This window comes from Megalops cyprinoides, chromosome 9, assembly GCF_013368585.1.
Source record: "Megalops cyprinoides isolate fMegCyp1 chromosome 9, fMegCyp1.pri, whole genome shotgun sequence".
Taxonomy (NCBI): domain Eukaryota; kingdom Metazoa; phylum Chordata; class Actinopteri; order Elopiformes; family Megalopidae; genus Megalops; species Megalops cyprinoides.
In genome coordinates this window covers 19,704,620-19,723,858 of record NC_050591.1, presented here as the reverse complement: position 1 = coordinate 19,723,858, position 19,239 = coordinate 19,704,620, and the positions used below count along the sequence as shown (strand labels likewise).

The window sequence follows — 19,239 nt, the reverse complement described above, 5'->3', positions numbered from 1 at the left end:
GCTTGTGTTGGTGGATCTTACAGCGGAAGGACCAACAAACATCAGAGCATCATTAGGATAACAAGAACTTGTCAGTTTAGCGGCACCAAACAGTCTTATTTTGCGTATCTACCACATCTGTCTCAGTTTAGTTGAACAGCACAGGCCTGAATCCTTAGACGTGCAGCTGGCAAATATAAGGTTGTCTCTGTGATTGCTTAGCAAGAAGTTCATGAAATTAGACCAGGCGCAGATGCCAGACAAAGATGAACACATTCATTTCAACTCTCCTGCAGGAAAACATTCACAAAATCACTCATCTGAAAAATTTCCAAGAACGGGAGTGGGGAAGGCTGGAAAAGGGGAGTGCTTCATGTTTGTTAGCGTACTTGTTGAATTTGGGATTTTGCCTGGGATCATAGCAGCAAATGATTGTTCCGGCAAATTCTCAGCTCCCCCTCCTCCTCTTGTGCTCCTGAAGGCTTGAAAGTGACCCTTTAGGTACACTCCCTCGATTCCCCTTAACAACCTCTTTGTGTGAGTCACGGGTATTTATTTTGTCGTGAGCAGCAACGGCTATTCCCCTGTTTTTTAATCATTATTTTTTTTTAAATGCCACGTGTTTCTGTTCCTCTTCACTGGGCAGCGCCCGCTCAGCCTCATCTTCAGATAATTACAGTGTGTGTTCAGACTCTCGTAAGCCAACCATGAAAGCCAAATGACGACCTCGCTGACCTCTCCTGTCCAGTGGTTTGGAAAGAGGGAATGGTTGGTTTGTGGTTTGGTCGGCAATCTCAGAAACACCAGGAGAGAATTCTTTGACAGATTTTTGCATTGGCCCACTGCTCTGTCAGACACAGGCTCCAGTGTGGTTAGTTACTGTACAATTTGTGTTCTGTGGTATTGTTGTAACTGTAATTATTAGCCACATCAATGCAATCTTATTATGCAATGAATTTAATTGCAGTAGTGGTTGAAAACTGAGTGTACTTTAACATGGCACAGTGCACTATTGCAGTGTGGTCATGTTATTAGTCTGTTTATGATGAGGCATTTCTGTTTTTCTCTTTCTGATTCATATTCATCATGTTTCACCTTAACTGTAAGTGTACCAGTAGACAAGGGTGCCCCCATGTGGTGGTTGGAGAGAGTACAGTTTTCAAAAGGAGGAGGACACTGCATTTTTGGTTAAATTGCTAGGATAGGGTTGAGAATACAGCTGAGAGAAACTGTGCTTGGTGGGAAAAGATTGAGGAAAAGAAGGAGAACAGAAGAACAGGTTCATTTCCTCTTCGAGTGGGATATCTTTCTCTAAACTTATATTTGCCTCAGAACAACTCTTAATTCAAAAGCAGTACCTCATTTAAGAGGCACAGATCTCATACTTTTTAACACATCATACATCATATTGGTTTCTGCTTTTAAAGTTAGCTGGCTAACCCATGGCATCCCGAATCTACTGCTGAAACAAGAAAGGCCCAAGACATGTAAAAGGACCCCCACACTCCACTCCATAAGTGTCATCATATGTACCAATGAAGGCCGATGCTCCCATAGACAAAGTCCGCTGTTCAGAGGATGCATTGTGGGACAGCTGTCTTTTCTGGCGTTGTAACTCTGTGGGCGTTCCCCTGTTCCTCTAGCAGAAACCACAGAGTGCTTCCTCCTTTCTCAGGAACTCTTCAAGACTCAACTGAACTGAAGATATGCATGGCTCCCTTACTGTTGATAAAGAAAATCTCTAAAAATACATGAAAACCTGTTGTGCTCCTGTTTTCAACTCAAATTTTTGTCACATATATACTTGTCCTCCTTACATTTGCCCTGTCCCACTAAAAAACCTGCAAGTGTGTATAACTGAATGTGAATGAAGCCAGAGAGGAGTGTAATGTGAGCAGGGATAGGGCAGTGTGTAGGTATGTAGGGAGATGCTACATACTGTGAGAGAGGGAGGGCTTATTCCTTGGTGGAAATATTCTATTTGATGCTGAAAGTTGTGTTAGGTTGTGGAGACATGCACTGGCTGCAGGGTATAAGAGCTGGTTGGAGTCATGGAGTCAGCATGTAGGCACAGCTAATGTGAACCTTGCCAGGCTATGGGAAGTGCCCATGAGAGGACAGAGGAACTAACAAGAACAGTAAGATGGTGTGGAGGCAGCGAATGAAAGAAATATCACAAATGTTTGAGGTGCCAATGAGAACAGTGTGAGGTGATGGGAGGAGTTAGGTAGAAGTGTTAGCACATGGGAGGGGCTAACTACAGCATTATATGTGGGTGTGGCTAGTGAGAGCAGTTTGAGGATATAGTTGGAGCCTGTGACGACAGCATCAGGATATAGGAGGAGCTTCTGAAAGCATTGCCGGGGTATGTGAGGAGCCAGTGAGAATAGTAACATGTTGTGGAAGTTGCTAGTGACAGTGAGGGTAGGATAGAAGGCTTGTAGGTGTACCGTGCTCCGGGTAGGGGTGTGTGTACTTTGCTGTGCTGTGTGTGTGTAACCTCCCCCTTCTTCTGTTGTGTCTGCCGGGACAGTGCTGCTGGTGAAGCAGGGCTGGGCACAGACCTCCACCACAGGGCCCACTGAGGGTTCCTATGACCTGGCAGTGGACGCGGGCTCAGAGAGCAGATCTTACCAGGCCTCGTCTGCAGCATTCAGTAAATATGCTTCTTTTTCTCTGGATATTCACCCCATCATTGACAGAGCTCACGCACTGCGGGGGGGGAGCTGGGAGGCTGTGGTCAGGGATGATGTGGGCAGGTCCATGATAGGGTGATGTTGGAGGAAGGACAAGGAACAGAAGAGATGCAGGATGAGAACAGGTTGCAGTTACACTGGAACTGGCTTGAGGGCGAGACTGCATGGGGACAGGCTTTAGGGTGCAGCTGCATTGGGACTGACTTTGGGGGGGGGGGGGTGTCGCAATGGGACTGGCTTTCAGGAGCAGCCACACTGGGGCTGGCTTCAGGGCTGTCAGGATTTTTTTGAAGGGGCTGTCAGATAGAGTTACACATTACTTGAAAAGCCAGGGCTTCCATGCTGAGGGCTTTAAGAGAGGGCGACTGCAGGGGGCTGCAGAAGAGGGTGACTGCAGGGGGCCGTAGGATATGGCAACTGCAGGGGGCTGCAGGAGAGGGTGACTGTGGGGGCTGTAGGAGAGGGTGACTGCGGGGGCTGTAGAATGAAAGATCCGCTTGGCTTTTGCTTTCCAGTTCCAGATAGTGCTTAGTTAAATCACATTTTTGATGTCTAGTATCATATGTTTTCCATTTAGGGAGAGGCACATATTGGGTAAAAGCACAGCCTCAAGCCATCACAGGTTTGCAGCATTCTGAAATGTCCTTGTTGATGGTGCACATTTATGATCACTGTTTCTGTGACACCTCCAAAAGCTGTTAATTGAGACATGCAGGAAGTATAATCATGTACATTATATGTGGGCAATATGCACCCTGCAAGAGGTATGTGTTTATTAGTAATGAATATTTTCTCATTGGTGCTGGTCCCTTTTTTCCTCAAAGTGATGTCTACTGCATAATTAATTGCAATCTGACCACTGAAAGGACAGCAGCAGCTATAGGGAAGCTCTTGATGCATTACCACTCAGATTGTGCTCTTTCTTTTTTGCATCTGAAATAAATGCTGGGTGTTAGTAGTAGGAAGTCAGTCATCTAAAATTTGTGACAGCGTAATAATAATATACAACAATAACAATAATATACTCAGTAACTTAGCATAGTGAATACACCTAATAAATAACTGTGCTCAAAACTGAGCTTGATGAATCAAAAGCGGCAGGCATTTTGCCTGGTCAGTCCATGCACAGTAGGCATTTTGCATCACATAAGTAACAAGTGGGTGAGCGCAAGTCTAGTTCCCTGGAATGGCCTGTGCATACGTATCTGAGTTCAGTGCACGGTTATCACACGTCTCCCAGCCTGGTTCAAAAGCAGCGGTGTCCTGCAAGGCTACGCTGCCTCCCCTGCCTGTGTTTTGCCTGCGGCCCTGTGTAAAACCAGACAGAAAAAGACGATTAGAAGTGGATTTTCTTTTCGCGCTTCAGTGGGCTGCTAGGAGAGGCCCTTTGCTCTCCCCATGTGTAGACTTGCCTCCCCACAGCAAAGCCATGAACACTGCATAACAAGGCAACAGCCCACACGCGACACGTAACAAGTCAGCTAGCTTCATAACACAGTAACTCATGAGAGTGCAGCGAGTCTCAGCGCAAAACCACTTGTCCACTCGATTAAGTGCCCTGTAAATGAGTGACTTGCACCAACACAAGACAGCGTGCAGCAGGTTGGTCTCTTGCAGCATTAATCAGAAAACGGGCATGTGAACCAGAACAGCACGATTCATACAGTAGTTCACGATATAACAAAAGTGTTAGATAACCTGGCATCTCAAAACATGGCAGAATTTCTTCAATGTGTCCAGGACTGAATGCAGATGCTTTCTATATAAACAACTATTTGTGTGATGAAAGAAATAATCAAGACTGAGCCATTCAGACTCAGGACTCTTAAAATTCTGGATGTGATCATTGATTAAAATAATGGTGACTCCATGGCTAAACAATACAGACAGGGTTTCTCTCCTTCAGGAAAGGAAACTTTTATTCCTTTATTTTTTACACGTTGCTCATTAAAATACTATCATTAGCATTTTTTTTTTATTATTTGTGGTTGTCACGCTTGCAGAGGTTTTGATGTTTAAATGTGTAATATCCTTTCATTCCATATGTTGTTCTCAGCTAATTATACTTACAAATGGGGATATTCGCTTGATCGAGGTTTCTTCAGAGTGTTGTCTTTGCTTTGTCTTGTGACGCTGTGATAGTTCTAAATCTAAAATGAAGGAAGCCAGATTGCTTATGATGGCAGTTCTCACTTTAGTAAGTGCCAGTGGGCATTGTAAATAAAATGCTGTCTTGGGAATATGATATTTGAGGATCAGCCATTACCGCCTAAATTTTGTCCTTGACGAAGATGTCCAGGTCAGCAGGTCAGGAGACCCTGCTATTCAGTGGCTGTATTTGCCTCGCTGTGATGAAGGGCTTTTACCGTTGGAGCTCAACTCGTTGTGGAGTATGCTTACCGTGTCAGAAAGATACATGTCACTGTAGAGCTTTTGCTAAAACTGTTTAGATTGTGCATTGCCTGGTGTCAGTTAAAAATGGTGCTGTTCTACAAAGCAGTGAAAAGAAGTGTGACAAATTTCTATTTGTGACCATGCAGTAGTGTACATTACATTTGTAGTGTTCTCATAGTGTCACCAGAGGGAGGCATTGTCATATTTTCAACTAGTTTTAAGTGTGTTTACCAGAAAACTGCAATAATTGTGGGAGAAGGGTAAGCTCTGTTTCTGTTTCACACTGTTTTCACTCTTTCAATTTCAGGTAAAGAAAGCATTTTTTAAATTGCAGAATGTGCTTAATGAAGGATTGTTCCACTTCCAAAGTGTAGTCTCTGACAATTATACCGGAATGTGACGTCTGGAGCCATTGTTTCAGTCTGGAACAGCATGCAGGAGTGGCTAACATGTCAGCACAGTGACTGACGTTTACACATTATTACAGACAATTTAATTTGCTAATGAACCACTGCACATTTTTGCATGAAAGTTTGTATGTGTGACCCTTATGACATTCTCCAACTAAGTTGTGAGAAATTGCTCTACGGAAAATATCAGCAAACAGCTTTGAGAACGTATGCTAAAAATGTACAGAGTGATTAACCTGTGGCTGCCATGTTTTGTGATGTACACAATTTAGTGCTTCAGAAACAATGGTACACCTGTAGAAGAGACCACATGTAAGATTCCTGAAAAGTTGCTCGGGGATCATACATTTTAGATTAAAACTTTTATTCAAAATGGTGGAAAATCCAGTAGGACAGAACCAGCTAATCTGAATGGGGAAAGGTGCTAGTAATGATGTGAGGTGCCAGACTGCTTCTTCAAACGATTAATTTTTGGTGAAATTTTATCAATCGTATAAATTGTCCACCAAGCTTCAACATGGGCACTGTACCATCTGACCCTTGTACTGGGAGTGTGCCAAGTCTCATCCGAAGTTCCGAGCTGCTATAGCTACTGTTCTTTTGCCTTAAAAACAATACTAACCAAAACAACAGGTTCCCTTCACACCCATGGTGCTTATACAGTAACCTTCTGGTTGTGGTCCAGTGTAGTTTTATTACTGAATAAAAAAACATTTAGTGGTGTGGCAATATGTTGATGCCTTATCAGATTTTAAGTTTGTGTGTCTCAACAAAACACCTCAATAGGTGCTTTTCAGCAGAACGGCTATGATGTAGACATGCAACGTCTCATTATGACTGTCACTGGCATGCAGTAGATAGAGTAAATTCATGAGTACTGAAGAATGATTGCCAAATCAAGAGGCCAAAATACATATTGTGCAGACTTGCCCTTCCATGCACATTTGCCTTTAAAAAATGTCTGGAAATAGTAATTGGATGGCAACATTACCCAGTGTGAAGGACCCTATGGAAAGCATGCTTTGCCAGAAAATCCTTGGAGGTGCTCTCATAGTGAGATGCAGTTGAAGCCCTAGACCTAGCAGATGCTGCAACAGACAGAGAGAGCTAAAGAACATGCCAGCAGCTTTGATAACCCTGACTGCTCTGCTTCCATGTCCATGTTCACCCCCAGTCTGCACCTTTATGAAACAGTTAGAGAAGAAGGTTCGTGTCTGACGCCATGAATCTCTTCTGTTCTTCAGGATACACCGCTGGAACCCCCTACAAGGTACCCCCCACCCAGACCAACGGAGCCCCCCCACCCTATTCCCCATCCCCTAACCCCTACCAGACGGCCATGTATCCAATCAGAAGTGCCTACCCCCAGCAGAACCTCTATCCTCAGGTAAGTACTCCCACTCATCCGGGGAAAAACCTGAAAATCCAGGTCAGTGACTCACCTCTGTGTGTCAGCTCAATGTCTGTAATTTATTGATTGCCATAATGAAGCCAGCCAAAGGAACTTTAAGAAATTCTGCAGAATGGAAACAGAAAGTACTGTGCCAATATGGTACCTGACTTTGTATAGTTCAGGCCACCTGTAACAATCCCATCCATCCAGGATGATTTCATTCTTAAATGTACAGTTACCAACTAATGTATAAAATTGACATTTATAATGTCAGTATTTTCTAAAAAAAAAAAAAAAAAAAAATGAGATATGCCCTCATCTAAATTCTTTAAACATGTAACAAAGATTATCTGGATATACAGTCTTTTTAAACACTATTTAAATTCATTAAATTAATTAAAGAAGAGCGTGACCCTGATGATTATTTTTAAGTCTTTGTGATTATTTCCACTGTGTAGGTTACAGATGTCACCTCCGTTGTGATTCTGTCCCAGCATTTTCGATGGGAGACATAATGAATTGTTGGGGGTTATCTCAGCGTTGCAGTTAGGCTTCAAGCACACTTCAGAAACACTGCTCACATCAAGTGCTAAACACAGCGTAATTGTTTTTCTCTGTTAATGGACTGTGTACTTTGGTATCAGATATCGTGAGCATACGCTGTGCCAAACTCCATGAAGGTTTGAAGTCATTGAAATAGCTTCTCTCTTGCCTCGGTTCGCAGTTTGCTTTTGAACTGTATTAAAAGGAGGTTATTTAAGGTATCCAGTCGTCATTGTTATTTTTCTCCCTGTTCCCGTTCCTCCCTTTCTCCCTCCCTCTCTCTCCATACTCCCTCCATCCTTCTGTCTGTCTCTCCGTCTCAGGGTGCTTACTACACACAGCCTGTGTATGCGGCTCAGCCTCACGTGATTCACCACACCACGGTGGTCCAGCCCAACAGCATCCCCTCTGCCATCTACCCCGCCCCCGTCCCCGCCCCTCGCTCCAATGGCATGGCAATGGGCATGGTGGCAGGGACCACTATGGCCATGTCAGCAGGTGAGAGGTCGCCACATTACACCTGGTTGTGGCACCGTGTCAGCCCTCTCTGTGCGCTCAGCCTGAGAAATGACAGATTCAGTTTTTAATAAAATTTATCTGGCACCTTTGATACAAATTTGCTTCTTAGGACGAGGATATGTGGATGTGTGTACCATGACATTACATTACATTACATTGCATTCAAATCTTCCCTCTTCTCACAGGAACCCTGCTTACCACACCCCAGCACACTCCCATTGGAGCTCATCCTGTTACCGTGCCAACATACAGGCCTCAAGGGACGCCTGGGTACAGCTATGTGCCTCCTCACTGGTAAACCATCAGCCAATTCATGTAAGTCGCTCTGCGTTTGGCCACACACCACCGGCAGGGATAACTAATCAATCACACAACCTGACTTCATTTCCACCAGCACATGCTACCTGTTAAGCCTTATCCCATCATAGCAATGTTTTTGGCGGTGGCGGTGTTCAAGTAGGCATAAGCAAAGCCACTCAATTCAAGTATAATGCAGGAAGTCCTTCAAATTCATTTGCTTGTGTAATGCAGTGTTGCTGTCCAGCACCTCCGGCATCTTTATTGCCCATGATGAAATGTGTATGATGTAACGCTGCTTCATGCATCTAGTAACACCAGCCTCTCAACTTTTTTTTTTTCCCCAGATCTGGAGTCAAAACATTGTATGCAACTACTCAAGTCTTACATGGGTGCACTGTCTTCAGCATTGGAGCACCGTGTCTGTTTGCAAGAACAAAAAAAAAAAGTGCAAAGGTCACTTTATGCATTCTTTAGTGTTTTTGTAAAAGCTGCTTTATAATTTTTTTTTTTTTTTTGCGCCTCTCTGTTGTATTATTTGTTTTTTTTTTCCATAATTTCCTTCACAGAAACTCCAGACTGGCACAGACCGAACACAGTAGTTGAGGATTTTTTTTTTTCTTTCGTGTTTACGCTGGTCACATCTCCGGGCTGATACCAGTGATAGGAATGTGCAGAATGCATCTTTGTTGTCATCATCATCGCCATCATCATCATCTTATGCTGCCAAATTTTCTAAGGATTAGATGTTAGCACAGGGTCTTTTTTATGTTCATTTCCCAGTTCCTCCTGGGAAGGGCTGATGGGAGATTTATTGTTTCCTTCCTTTCAAATTTCCTTTGGCTTTGATTTCATCTTCCAGTACTGAGAACAAGGGTCGTCTTCCAGCTTGTAGCAAATATTAGGTAGACGTGTTATAAATATAGCCACTGTATGACCATGTAAGAGCGGTAATCCCTTCACTAGGAAAAAAAAAAAATTCAGTAATCTTAGTTATACACTACGTAGAAGACATTTAAGTAAGTCGGTGATTTAATTAGCTCGTATGTCAGGATATAGTAAGCAATTTTTTTGCATATATATAAATATATATTTTATAATTATGTGCGTGTGTGTTTTCACGCATATATATGTGCGCACACATATGCACTCATACACACACACTCTCAAGCATATAGACTGCATAGAGTGTGTTGTATTGCACGTTGACCAGGATTTAGCTGCATCACTTAGCTGGGAATTCAGGCTCTGGTGTGAATGGAGTCTTAGTCATGTGCCAACACATGGAGGGGAGGGGTTAGAGGCAGGATTAGACTTATTCAGGAACATGTCAAGGATTTAAAGGGATTTATAATCAGTGATATATGCTTCAGACAAACATAGCATAAAAGAAAATTTCAGGATCTTAGAACGGAAGTTTAATTTTGGGGAGGGGAACTGGGGGAGGACAGGTAATGGAGGAGTAAAGAAGAGATTATGTCATCCTGACCCTGTCATAGCCCCACCTACAACCCACACTGACATAGGTGTAGAGGGGAATCATATACATGTACGCACTACATTTTTAATTAATGAAAGAAATAAATGATTCTGACTTGTACAGATACAAATGACCTGTGTATATCTAATGACTCTCAAGCCACTAAATTACAATGGAGATTGAATTCTGAATTAAGACCACCTTATTGCTCCACAACTCACGCTAGGCATGGGTGAATAGTATTAGTTATTCCAAAGTTAGCCTGAGGATGGCAGTAGTAGGCACTGAGGGAATGACAGTGGTGAAAGGGATGTGGAATGTGTAAATGCAGAGGAAGGGAGGACGGGTCACACGGTCTCTTTGCCTCTTGGAGAAGGGTACCAGATTGCCAAAGTTCTGGACTCTGATAATCAGTACTGAGTTCAGAACTTACATAATGGAGTAAGGTAAAAGGAAAGGTTTGTTTTTTTATTGAGGGGTGGTTTCACCTTTGCATTGGAGTTTCTTTGGTGAGAGAATCTGCTGTTTAGCCCTGTTTTGGCTGAAGGAATAGTAGTTTTCTTTCATCCATAGTGACAGGGCTTTGTTGTGGTTCCCTGATTGGCCCCATGACTGTTGGTAGAGAGATGCAAAGGAGGCTGGGAATGACACAGTGGTAGTTGTTAGGAAGGAGAGGAGAAAAGGTGAAAGAAGAAGGAGGAAATGTTTTATTTGGATTTTACTTAAGTAAGAAAATTGAAAACACATTTAAATCTTCCCAACATGGCTTTCCCTGTCCAATCTGGTGCGTTACCTCTAATCAGGACCTGTAGAAACACTGTCTCCCACAGCACACACACAGTCAACCAGAATGTTTTCTCTTGAAAAGCCTTTACAGTTTTTAAGCCAGCTAAGGTTATGATTTTGTCTGTGTCCTCTCCAGTTCATGAGTTAAAGGTCAAAGAGCATACAGGTCAGAACTATCTAGAATCAGCTGAAGTGGACGTTTCACACGGCCTTCATGTTGCTCTGCACTCTAAACACACAGAGGTCATGTGACCACATATCAGCATTCTATTGAAACGAGCGTGCTGAGAAGTATTGCACAAACATCTACGAATAATAATCTATGCTAATAAGCAGGTACTTCACAATAGGCTCAGTAAAGAGGAGTCCCTTTTCAATACTTGTTCAGTACGGTACCCTGTAGTCTATGATCACTTCAAAGTGAATTCTTAGGAACATTTCCTTTTTTGCATTAATATTAGTTAAGCACTGATTAAATTGGAAACTCAAAAAGATATTTATTTGGCAAAGTATTGCCCAAAATCACTAGAGCATACAAAAAAATAACACGTTCATATGTTTGATAGCATGTATGATATACCTGAATGCGTTATATATGCATCGAGCAGAATGAATGAATTCTCTCAGAGCATGGTTTCATCGAAGGGAGCTGCAGGTGGATTTACAGCTTTGGGTTGTGCACTGAAGCCCAGATTCCTCTGAATGACCACATCCCCTGCATCCCAGATGTTTAACGTAAGAGCAGCTGTGCAGTGGCAAAGGTTTGACGCAGCAGCGCCCTGCTGTCCGAATGAGAAACGGGCAGTCTTGGCCTTCTTTCCACTTTCCTTCAGACACACCATCAAAGTCACCTGCTTTCGTTCATTCTTTCAAAAAAAAAAAAAAAAAAAAAAAACCACACTACAATATTTAGGTAAATCAGTTCATACCGAGTGAAAACATTCCTGTTTGTGAGCTGAATGCAGCTTTGTTCTGAGGTGAGGTCTGTGCTGAAAGCACTCACTGAAGAATTTTTTTAAGGCTTTTTTTTTTATAAATGGTGCAGATTGTTGGCATGGCACCTCCAAAGTGAATCCATGCAATTTGTTGCTCATTTTTACCTTAACTGAACCTCCAGATAGGTCCACATTTTACTGCCTTTCACTGCAGGGTTGTGTTCAAGTTAGCCTGTCTTTGTGGAACAGCTGCTAATGTCAGGAGCTTTAGCGACAGTTTGCTCATCTCTGACTTAATAAGTGCAGTACAGTATTAGTCTTTCAGAATATCTCCTGAACTTTGCTGTACATTGCATATTCAGTAATATTTGATTTGCCCTGTCATAATCTGTTGTGGAATTGCAAACACTCCTGTTGCAACAATTATTTACACCATTTTCAATCTTTCTTTTTTGTTATTTGCAGCTGTTAAGAATGCATTTTCCAACAGGTAACACAATGAATGTCACTGTCAGTTTAACATTTTCTATAGATGAGTCTTATTCAGTACCAGTAATGTTTTATGCTCTGATGGCTCCAAATCTTGAAATTGGATAGAAACTGCAGACTGCCGAGAAACTTTACCTCTGCCCTGCTCTCCCTTAACTGTGTAGCATTTTGCAAAACAAAAAGGAGTAGAATTTAAAGTAATCATGGCTTTATGACTTTTTGTGATCTGACCCCGAGAGCAAACAAACAACTGTGTAATCTCTCAAGACCATTAAGGCGCTCTTTGTATATCTTTGCTAAAATCATAATGTAAGACAAGACTTGAACAATGCATATTAATAGTTGTACTGGCCCAATTCAATGTGCAAGGTAGTAAGAGTACAAAATGAGGGGGTGTTTTTGTTTTTGGGTTTTTTTTTTGTTTTTTGTTTCTTTTGTTTTTTTGTTTTTTTATTTTTTTTTTTGTTGATGGGGTGGGATGGGTGGGCTGGAGCTTTACCTTAAAGAGATTCAACCATGTGTATGAGTATTGCCTCTGGTATTTTAAACTTTTAAAAAATAATAATAAAAAAGAAAATAACCTAGGTTTTAAAAAAATTCAGTTCTGATTATGTAATTTAAGCGCTTTTTACCATAAGTGTTATTTAAGTTTTATTGATGATTGATGTTTATTATTCTTAAATAGAGGAACTTTATGGTTGAATTGAAGTGGGGTGCCTCTGTAATTGTCAGGGAGCATTTCAGAACACAAGTCTGTGGGAAGTGGTTTTATAAGAGCGTTCAAATGTTTCTGTTCCCTCGGGGAGGGGCAAAGAAGTACTAGCACCTCATGGACACTGGGGTGAATCAGTTTGCCTAAGGATAAACGAACTGGAATTTCGTAGGAGGTGGACCTGGGACATGGCACTGTACTGGCATTGGCTGACAGGAGAGAAGTAGTAGGCCTTCATTCTGTAATTGTTGTTGATGGATACTGCACTTCTGAGTTCCAGCTCCAGCTCTTAACAGGCTCCAGTTCATTCATCCTCAGATCAGTTCATCAACACTTTGTCACTCCACCCCCTTGACAGGCATATTCTCGGATAATGGCTTCTTGCTGATAGCAGACTGTCATCATGTCAATATTGATTTCCTTTGGGTCCGAGACTTTTGATTGGGATGGGGGAAGCACACTTCAACCAGCTTTCTGGAAATGTTAACCCAAAGAGGCTTGCTGAAGGTGCACAAACAGGATGTTAAATCTGTCCATTCTTTGTACATGGTCCAGTCAAGCTGGATCACCAAAACTTCAGCAGCGTACAGTAAACACTATATCCATCTGTAGACGCTGAACTAGTAAGAAGGAAGAACTGTATTTTTTGCATTCAGATGGGGAGCAGGAAGTGGTATGTTATTAGACATTTCAAAAGGATTGACAGAAACTGCAGTGGACAAAAGTGCTGGGGGTTTAGATGGACTGGTCACAGTGGTTGAAGCATTTAGCACTTTCTCCTTAAGACTGCTTTGGCACTTCAACCAAATTGTTTTCATCCATTCAGAAGGTTGCACTGCTTCAGTAATGTTCTATCAGGACAAACTTAGCAGTGCGTGGCACTGTCCCAAAATCAGTTCATCCCTCTATAAACGTTTCTGAAATGTCGCAGGAGCATAACCTTGTCACAGCTTATGGGAATCAAACCAAATGGGGGTGAAAAGCTCAGGATTCCAAGTGTCCATTCAGTAGTTCTAATTCTACTTGATGCATTCTAATTGACTCTGCTTTGCCCCCCCCCCCCTTTCTTAATTGACCTTGGTTATTGAAACCACATTCCGAGCAACATACCTTTTCCATCTCTCATATTTTATTGCCAGTGTTCACATTGAACAGCAGTAGACAGTTCATCTTATGTCATGTCATTTCATAGATCAAAGGTTAGACATTGTAGAAAAGGACCCCATGCACAAAGTTGAGTGCTATTACTCACATATTTGTTTTGCAAAATTATTTTATGAATTATTTTAATGTGGTATCAGTATGTCATTTTCCTTCAGTAGCCATACCACCCCCCCCCCCCCCCCCCCCCCAAATCACATCAGACATAAGAGAAAAATGTGAAACTTGCAATAAGATTTAAGGGAGTGCAAAACATGACACACATAAGGTCTTTTCCCCCTGTCATGTGTCCATCTGTTTTGCTGTCCGTGTAGCTACTGAGATAAGTGATGAGTGTGATACCTAAACATGCAGGCCCCTGCACACAGCTTGAAGGTTCTGTTGCTTCAGATGTTCCAATGTTCAGGATTGAAAATACACCCCCAAAGTGTCAAACTCCTATTTTTTTAAGGAATGGCGAATTTTTTTTTAATGAAATGCAGCTTGAAGTTTCATTTTAAAAAATGTAAACTATGATTTGAACATGAATTTTAACGCAAAAAGTAGAAATTCCATGTCTTCCAAATGCATTTTCCAGAGAGTGTGCAGGAATAGCACCTGGAGGTCCAGTACCAAGCTGACACATGGCAGGCTTGCAGCATTTCGTTAACGTTGCAGCAACAGGCTGACTTGTCATGAGGTTACAGCTGCGGTGCAGCAACGTTTTGCTATGGGTTAGCTTGGCGTCTGGTGAAGCAGAGAGACCCACGTCAGGCTTGTGGATATGAAGTGTAAATCTGTTTTTTTATTATTATTATTTTGTTTTTGTTGTTTTTTGAATATCAGTTAGTGATCTCAGTGACAGAATTAAGCCAAGTTTGTAATTGTATAATATTTACTGTAAGATGTAGAACATTCAATAACTATTAAAATCTTTCCCAAAAAAAGTGATTTTTCCATTACTCCTCCCTCCCCCTTTCTTATTTAATCTGCTGTACACTACTCCTTTATGGCAGTAGCACCTGAAGTCTATGTTGTGTGAATGTTGTGGATAAATTTTTATAGGTGGGTACAGTTTGAAGCAGCGACGTTAAGAGTTTGGATACAGGTTGGCTTGCCGTTTCATGATGGCGAAAACTGTTCTGACTGCAGTCATCTACTGGCATATTAAAAGTAGCATCTGTATTGTCTCCCGCTTACACGCGCACAATCGTGACTCTGGCAGCATGCTTTGTGGTTCTGTTTTGACCTCATCAGATCTCCCCTTGGTGAAAGAGCAGAGCTTTGGTAAAGCATAGCAGAGAGGGTGAAGTTATTTCGGTCAGGGTGACACCAGTGAGCTGTCTCACACTGAAGAGCACCATCATCAAGGAGTACACACATTAAGAAATACCAGTGCTATCACTTGTCGCAAGGTGTCAAGTGTTGAATGAGAAATGATTTATGTTATATATAAATACATGATATGCAGTATCAGTCAAAGGTTTGGACATACCTTATTAAGATAATCAGAAACATGCCTTCAGAGACATTTTGATCTAAAGACTTACACTTAAATGCTTGAAATTTGGTTCGTAAGCATCAAAAATTTTAAATTAGGCATTTAAAAATATTTTTTGGATACTTTAAAGAAGATAGTTTGGATTTGTTTAACACTTTTTGGTCACTGCATAATTCATTTGTGTTATTATTCTAAACTGTGGAAAATAGTAAAAATAAAGAAAAAACCCTTCTTTGAGTAGGTGTGTCCAAACTTTTGACTGGTACTTTGATGAGGTATGAGTAAACACTTGGGATTTTTTTTATCATTGTATTAAATTTACATTTCAATGTATAGGGCAATGGTACATATGCACATCCAATTTAAGTGCTACTGAGTAGAAAGATGCAAAGTAGGACTAAAACGATTTTCTGCTGCATATGAAGACATTGCTCTGAAAAGCTTTGCCATTTTCTAGAGAATGTATAATACTGAAATTGCACATTGGAGGATTTTATAATACTGGTGAAGATGATTTCAAACATTATCAACAATATCAAAACATACCAAACATTGTCAAATTTTATGTAGACCAAGTATTTGGTAGTAAGGTAGGTTTTTTCAGAAATAAGGGCCAACTAGCATCAGGGTCTCAAAATTAAAATGACCAGAAGCAAGTGATGGGGACGGCGCTGGTTTGGAAAGTTTAATGACAAAATGGTCAGCAGCCCCCCCATTATCATTTCCTTTCCGGCAGTGCATTTTATTTTCAGACCATTAGGCTCAGGAATTCTATATACAACTTAAATATATGAGAGATGTTGTATGACTCCTAGTCTCTTAGTTGTGTTGTCACTCAACTAAGAGAATGAGTACTGAGGGGAACCTCCCCCCAAAATGCACCTGCTCTAACTGTCTCACCAACAGATGTGAAACCAACCCAGCTGCTCAACTGCTGACGATGGGAGTGCGCCAACAGCAGCAAGGAGTAGGGTAAGCCCATACCTTACCCTAAACATAGCACTTGCCTTTTCTCCATAACAGAACATTATTTTATCACACACATTTAATCTAAGATGTAACAAATACTAAGAACTGCTTCATTCCTTTGGAAGAAGAGAAGGAGACTGAAATGTGTGATCACTTACAAATTGGCAGCAATTATTCCCATACAGTCTTTTTCCCTAATTTAGTAATAAAAGGTTGTCTTGGCCAGGGTGTGCAGATAAGCTTGTGGGAACGAGAAATAAACAGCAGCCGGAAGTTCACTGCTCCTGCTCACAGCATTTTTGCAGTAGCATTCCTGTGGGAAAAGACCTTTTAATAGCAATACCGTCAATTTTTGCATATGATTTAGACTGTTTAAATGGTTTTGTGCTGGTTTCAATTCCACAACTGGCACTTTAGGAAATGGGCATTCAGAAACACAAGATTTCCTGTAAAGTCCTTGAGTTGATGAAATTTAGGTTCACAAATAGCAGCAGTTTTCACTTCCTTCTCTAACCTTCCTGAGATGAAAATGCAGACATCCATTCAGTCCCCGAGCAACCTCCGTCCATCAATAGTTATAACATGTATGCCTCCAGATGGCTGTCATAATTCAATCTGCTCACTCACTGCTCCTGAGTCCCGTTTGGATTGAGAAGAAAAGCTGGTACTACATGAACATGCCAAGAAACCTCCAGCTCATGACATCACAAAGCCATAGGAAGGTGATGGGGTGCTCTGAAGAGTCCATGGTCACAGGGACATTGTCTGCTCTCACAAACTCAACCACTGCTTTTTTTTTTTTTTACATGGAAAAAGTTCTACATGATAATTTTGAAAATGATTTCAAATGAATTGGTTTTTGTATGACACTACAGAGCTATATCCTCTAGAGTTGAAGACTCTAGGCTCTAGTTGAGGAGGGTCTTCACTGTGCACTGGTCATGTACTGTATCATGCAGGAAGTATGCATGACCCTATACGTGACATAGTGGCCTGTCTGTCAAGACGATTTTGTATAGACAGACAGGCCACTATATTCGTCAAGAGCAGTCAACAGCGCAACACAATTGGAGCACCCATGACATCTCCTCAGTTCTCTATTTGCTGTGGTCACTGCAAAGACATGACAGTGGGGGAAACTGAAACACTGCCCTATTTTTATCAAGAGTTTAAATTAACCTTACTTGAAAGATAAAAAGCTGTGTGGCATACAAATATATTGTATATATGGAAATAGGAACATTTTAACTAATTTTACATATATTTAGACAAATTAATATTCAATTGTTGTTATAAAAGCACAGCTCTTGCTTTACATGGAAACATATCCTCTCTAGGTGATACTCACTGAAGTTTCAGCCCATTATCAGGAGGACACAAATTACTTTCTGAGATGCATTCACGTTCAAAATTGCCGAAGGCTGAGTGACATACAACAAGAATCAGGCCTTTCTGGGAAAATGATCAGCGTCCTCATCTGCTGGCCTCAGCAATAGCCTGTCACTCTTCCATTTACCACTTCCTAAAATTCACCTCAGGATCTGTGCAATTCCACTGGCCACATGGCCCCGAAATCTAATTATGCTGGTTGGCAACAGGATGAATGAACGTGTGCAGCACATCTCTTGTACATTAGAGCAGTTTGCACTGGTGTCCCTCCTGGGGACTGCCAGAAGCCTCTGTGGTCTTGGGTCTTTTGGCACAGTGGACTGCATATTTGCCATGTACAGACAATAGAGTGGATGGGAAACGGCATGAAAGTTTCTGTCCTTGGTGTCATGCATGAGCCTGAGAATCATGTCAAGGGATTGGGCAGTGTGTGCAATACTTTTATCATTTTTGGGAGAACACCTAGCATTCATTTCATTCTAGTCTTTGCGCAAGTTCAGAAGGTCATCCCCAATGAGCTCTCAATGTCATATTTCAATTGCTGCACGGTTCTTTTGTGTTAATCCAGTATAAAAGATATATGATGTATTTCATGTCCAGATGGTGCTTCAGTGCAAACAGCGAAACTGAACCATGACCGAAAATTAAACATCCTAATGAAACTAGCAATGACCGCAGCTTCTCTAGACAGAAATTTCCTGTGTATGCTGGCTTTTTACATCCTGGTGTGGCCTGCACAATGACAGAAAGAGGAACAGAAAGAGGGAGTGATATATAGACAGCATTAGCTGATAAAAGACGTTTTTATTAGCTAATAGCTAGCAATACAGTGACTCCTTTAAACAGTTTGACCATTTGCTAATAATGTTATCAAAACACATTTTTCATATTTTTTTTAACTACTGGTTGGTTGTACGTCAAAGGGTTACTTGTCATTTTATCTTGGTAAAACGGGTTCCTTTATATTAGACACTGAGGGAAAGTCTAAGAAAACATGACACAACTTCATGTGTCGTTTCACGCTGACTCCAATGTTCAAATAGGAGCATGTTTACACAGAAGTCAGTTGTTTGATCAGTTATGGTTCCATTTCGCTCCAGTGCTTTTGGAATGGATGTTTGACACATCATCTAGACAGACCAGTAATGTTGCATGGCATGCCTCACACAGAACTGGAATTTATGAATAATTAGAGGAGTTGACAGCATGCGGTACATGAATCCTGTCAGTTCTGTGAAGCTGTGATAAAACTGATATTGATGTCATGCATGTCCAACATCTCTCTCTCACTCTCTCACTTATACAAAAATACAAGCTACAGAATACAATTTGGCTACCATGATACTCTGCAATTAAAGGTAGGTCACATATAGAGTGGTTAGCTACCGAAGTATTCTATAGTGGTTTACTTATAGGCAGGAAAGCTAGCCATCTAACTATCAAAGGTTTTCCAGTTGGCTTACAAACTCTCTACTCTGCTATACCTAAAAGTAAATTACCCATTGCCACCTTATAATACTTGGAGGTTAAATCATATTCCTTCTGCACAACATTTCTGACAAATTACAAATTATAACAACTGCAGGCAATGAGTGTCATGCCTACTT

General features: G+C 41.4%; 1 protein-coding gene across 3 annotated transcripts in view; it reads left to right on the top strand.

The window, feature by feature from the left end:
- Window positions 1-11,378, top strand: part of fam168a (family with sequence similarity 168 member A) — a 51,674-nt gene extending 40,296 nt beyond the window's left edge. Inside the window, exons 5-9 of one of the 3 annotated variants that reach the window (XM_036537073.1) lie at window positions 2,513-2,635; window positions 6,724-6,866; window positions 7,739-7,913; window positions 8,120-8,249; window positions 8,579-11,378. In XM_036537073.1, coding sequence (XP_036392966.1) covers window positions 2,513-2,635; window positions 6,724-6,866; window positions 7,739-7,913; window positions 8,120-8,232 — 554 coding nt within the window. In that variant the 3' untranslated portion in view covers window positions 8,233-8,249; window positions 8,579-11,378. The remainder of the gene's footprint in view (window positions 1-2,512; window positions 2,636-6,723; window positions 6,867-7,738; window positions 7,914-8,119; window positions 8,250-8,578) is intronic. The other 2 variants (XM_036537074.1, XM_036537075.1) reach the window with 2 other exon arrangements.
- The last annotated feature ends 7,861 nt before the right edge of the window (window positions 11,379-19,239 follow it).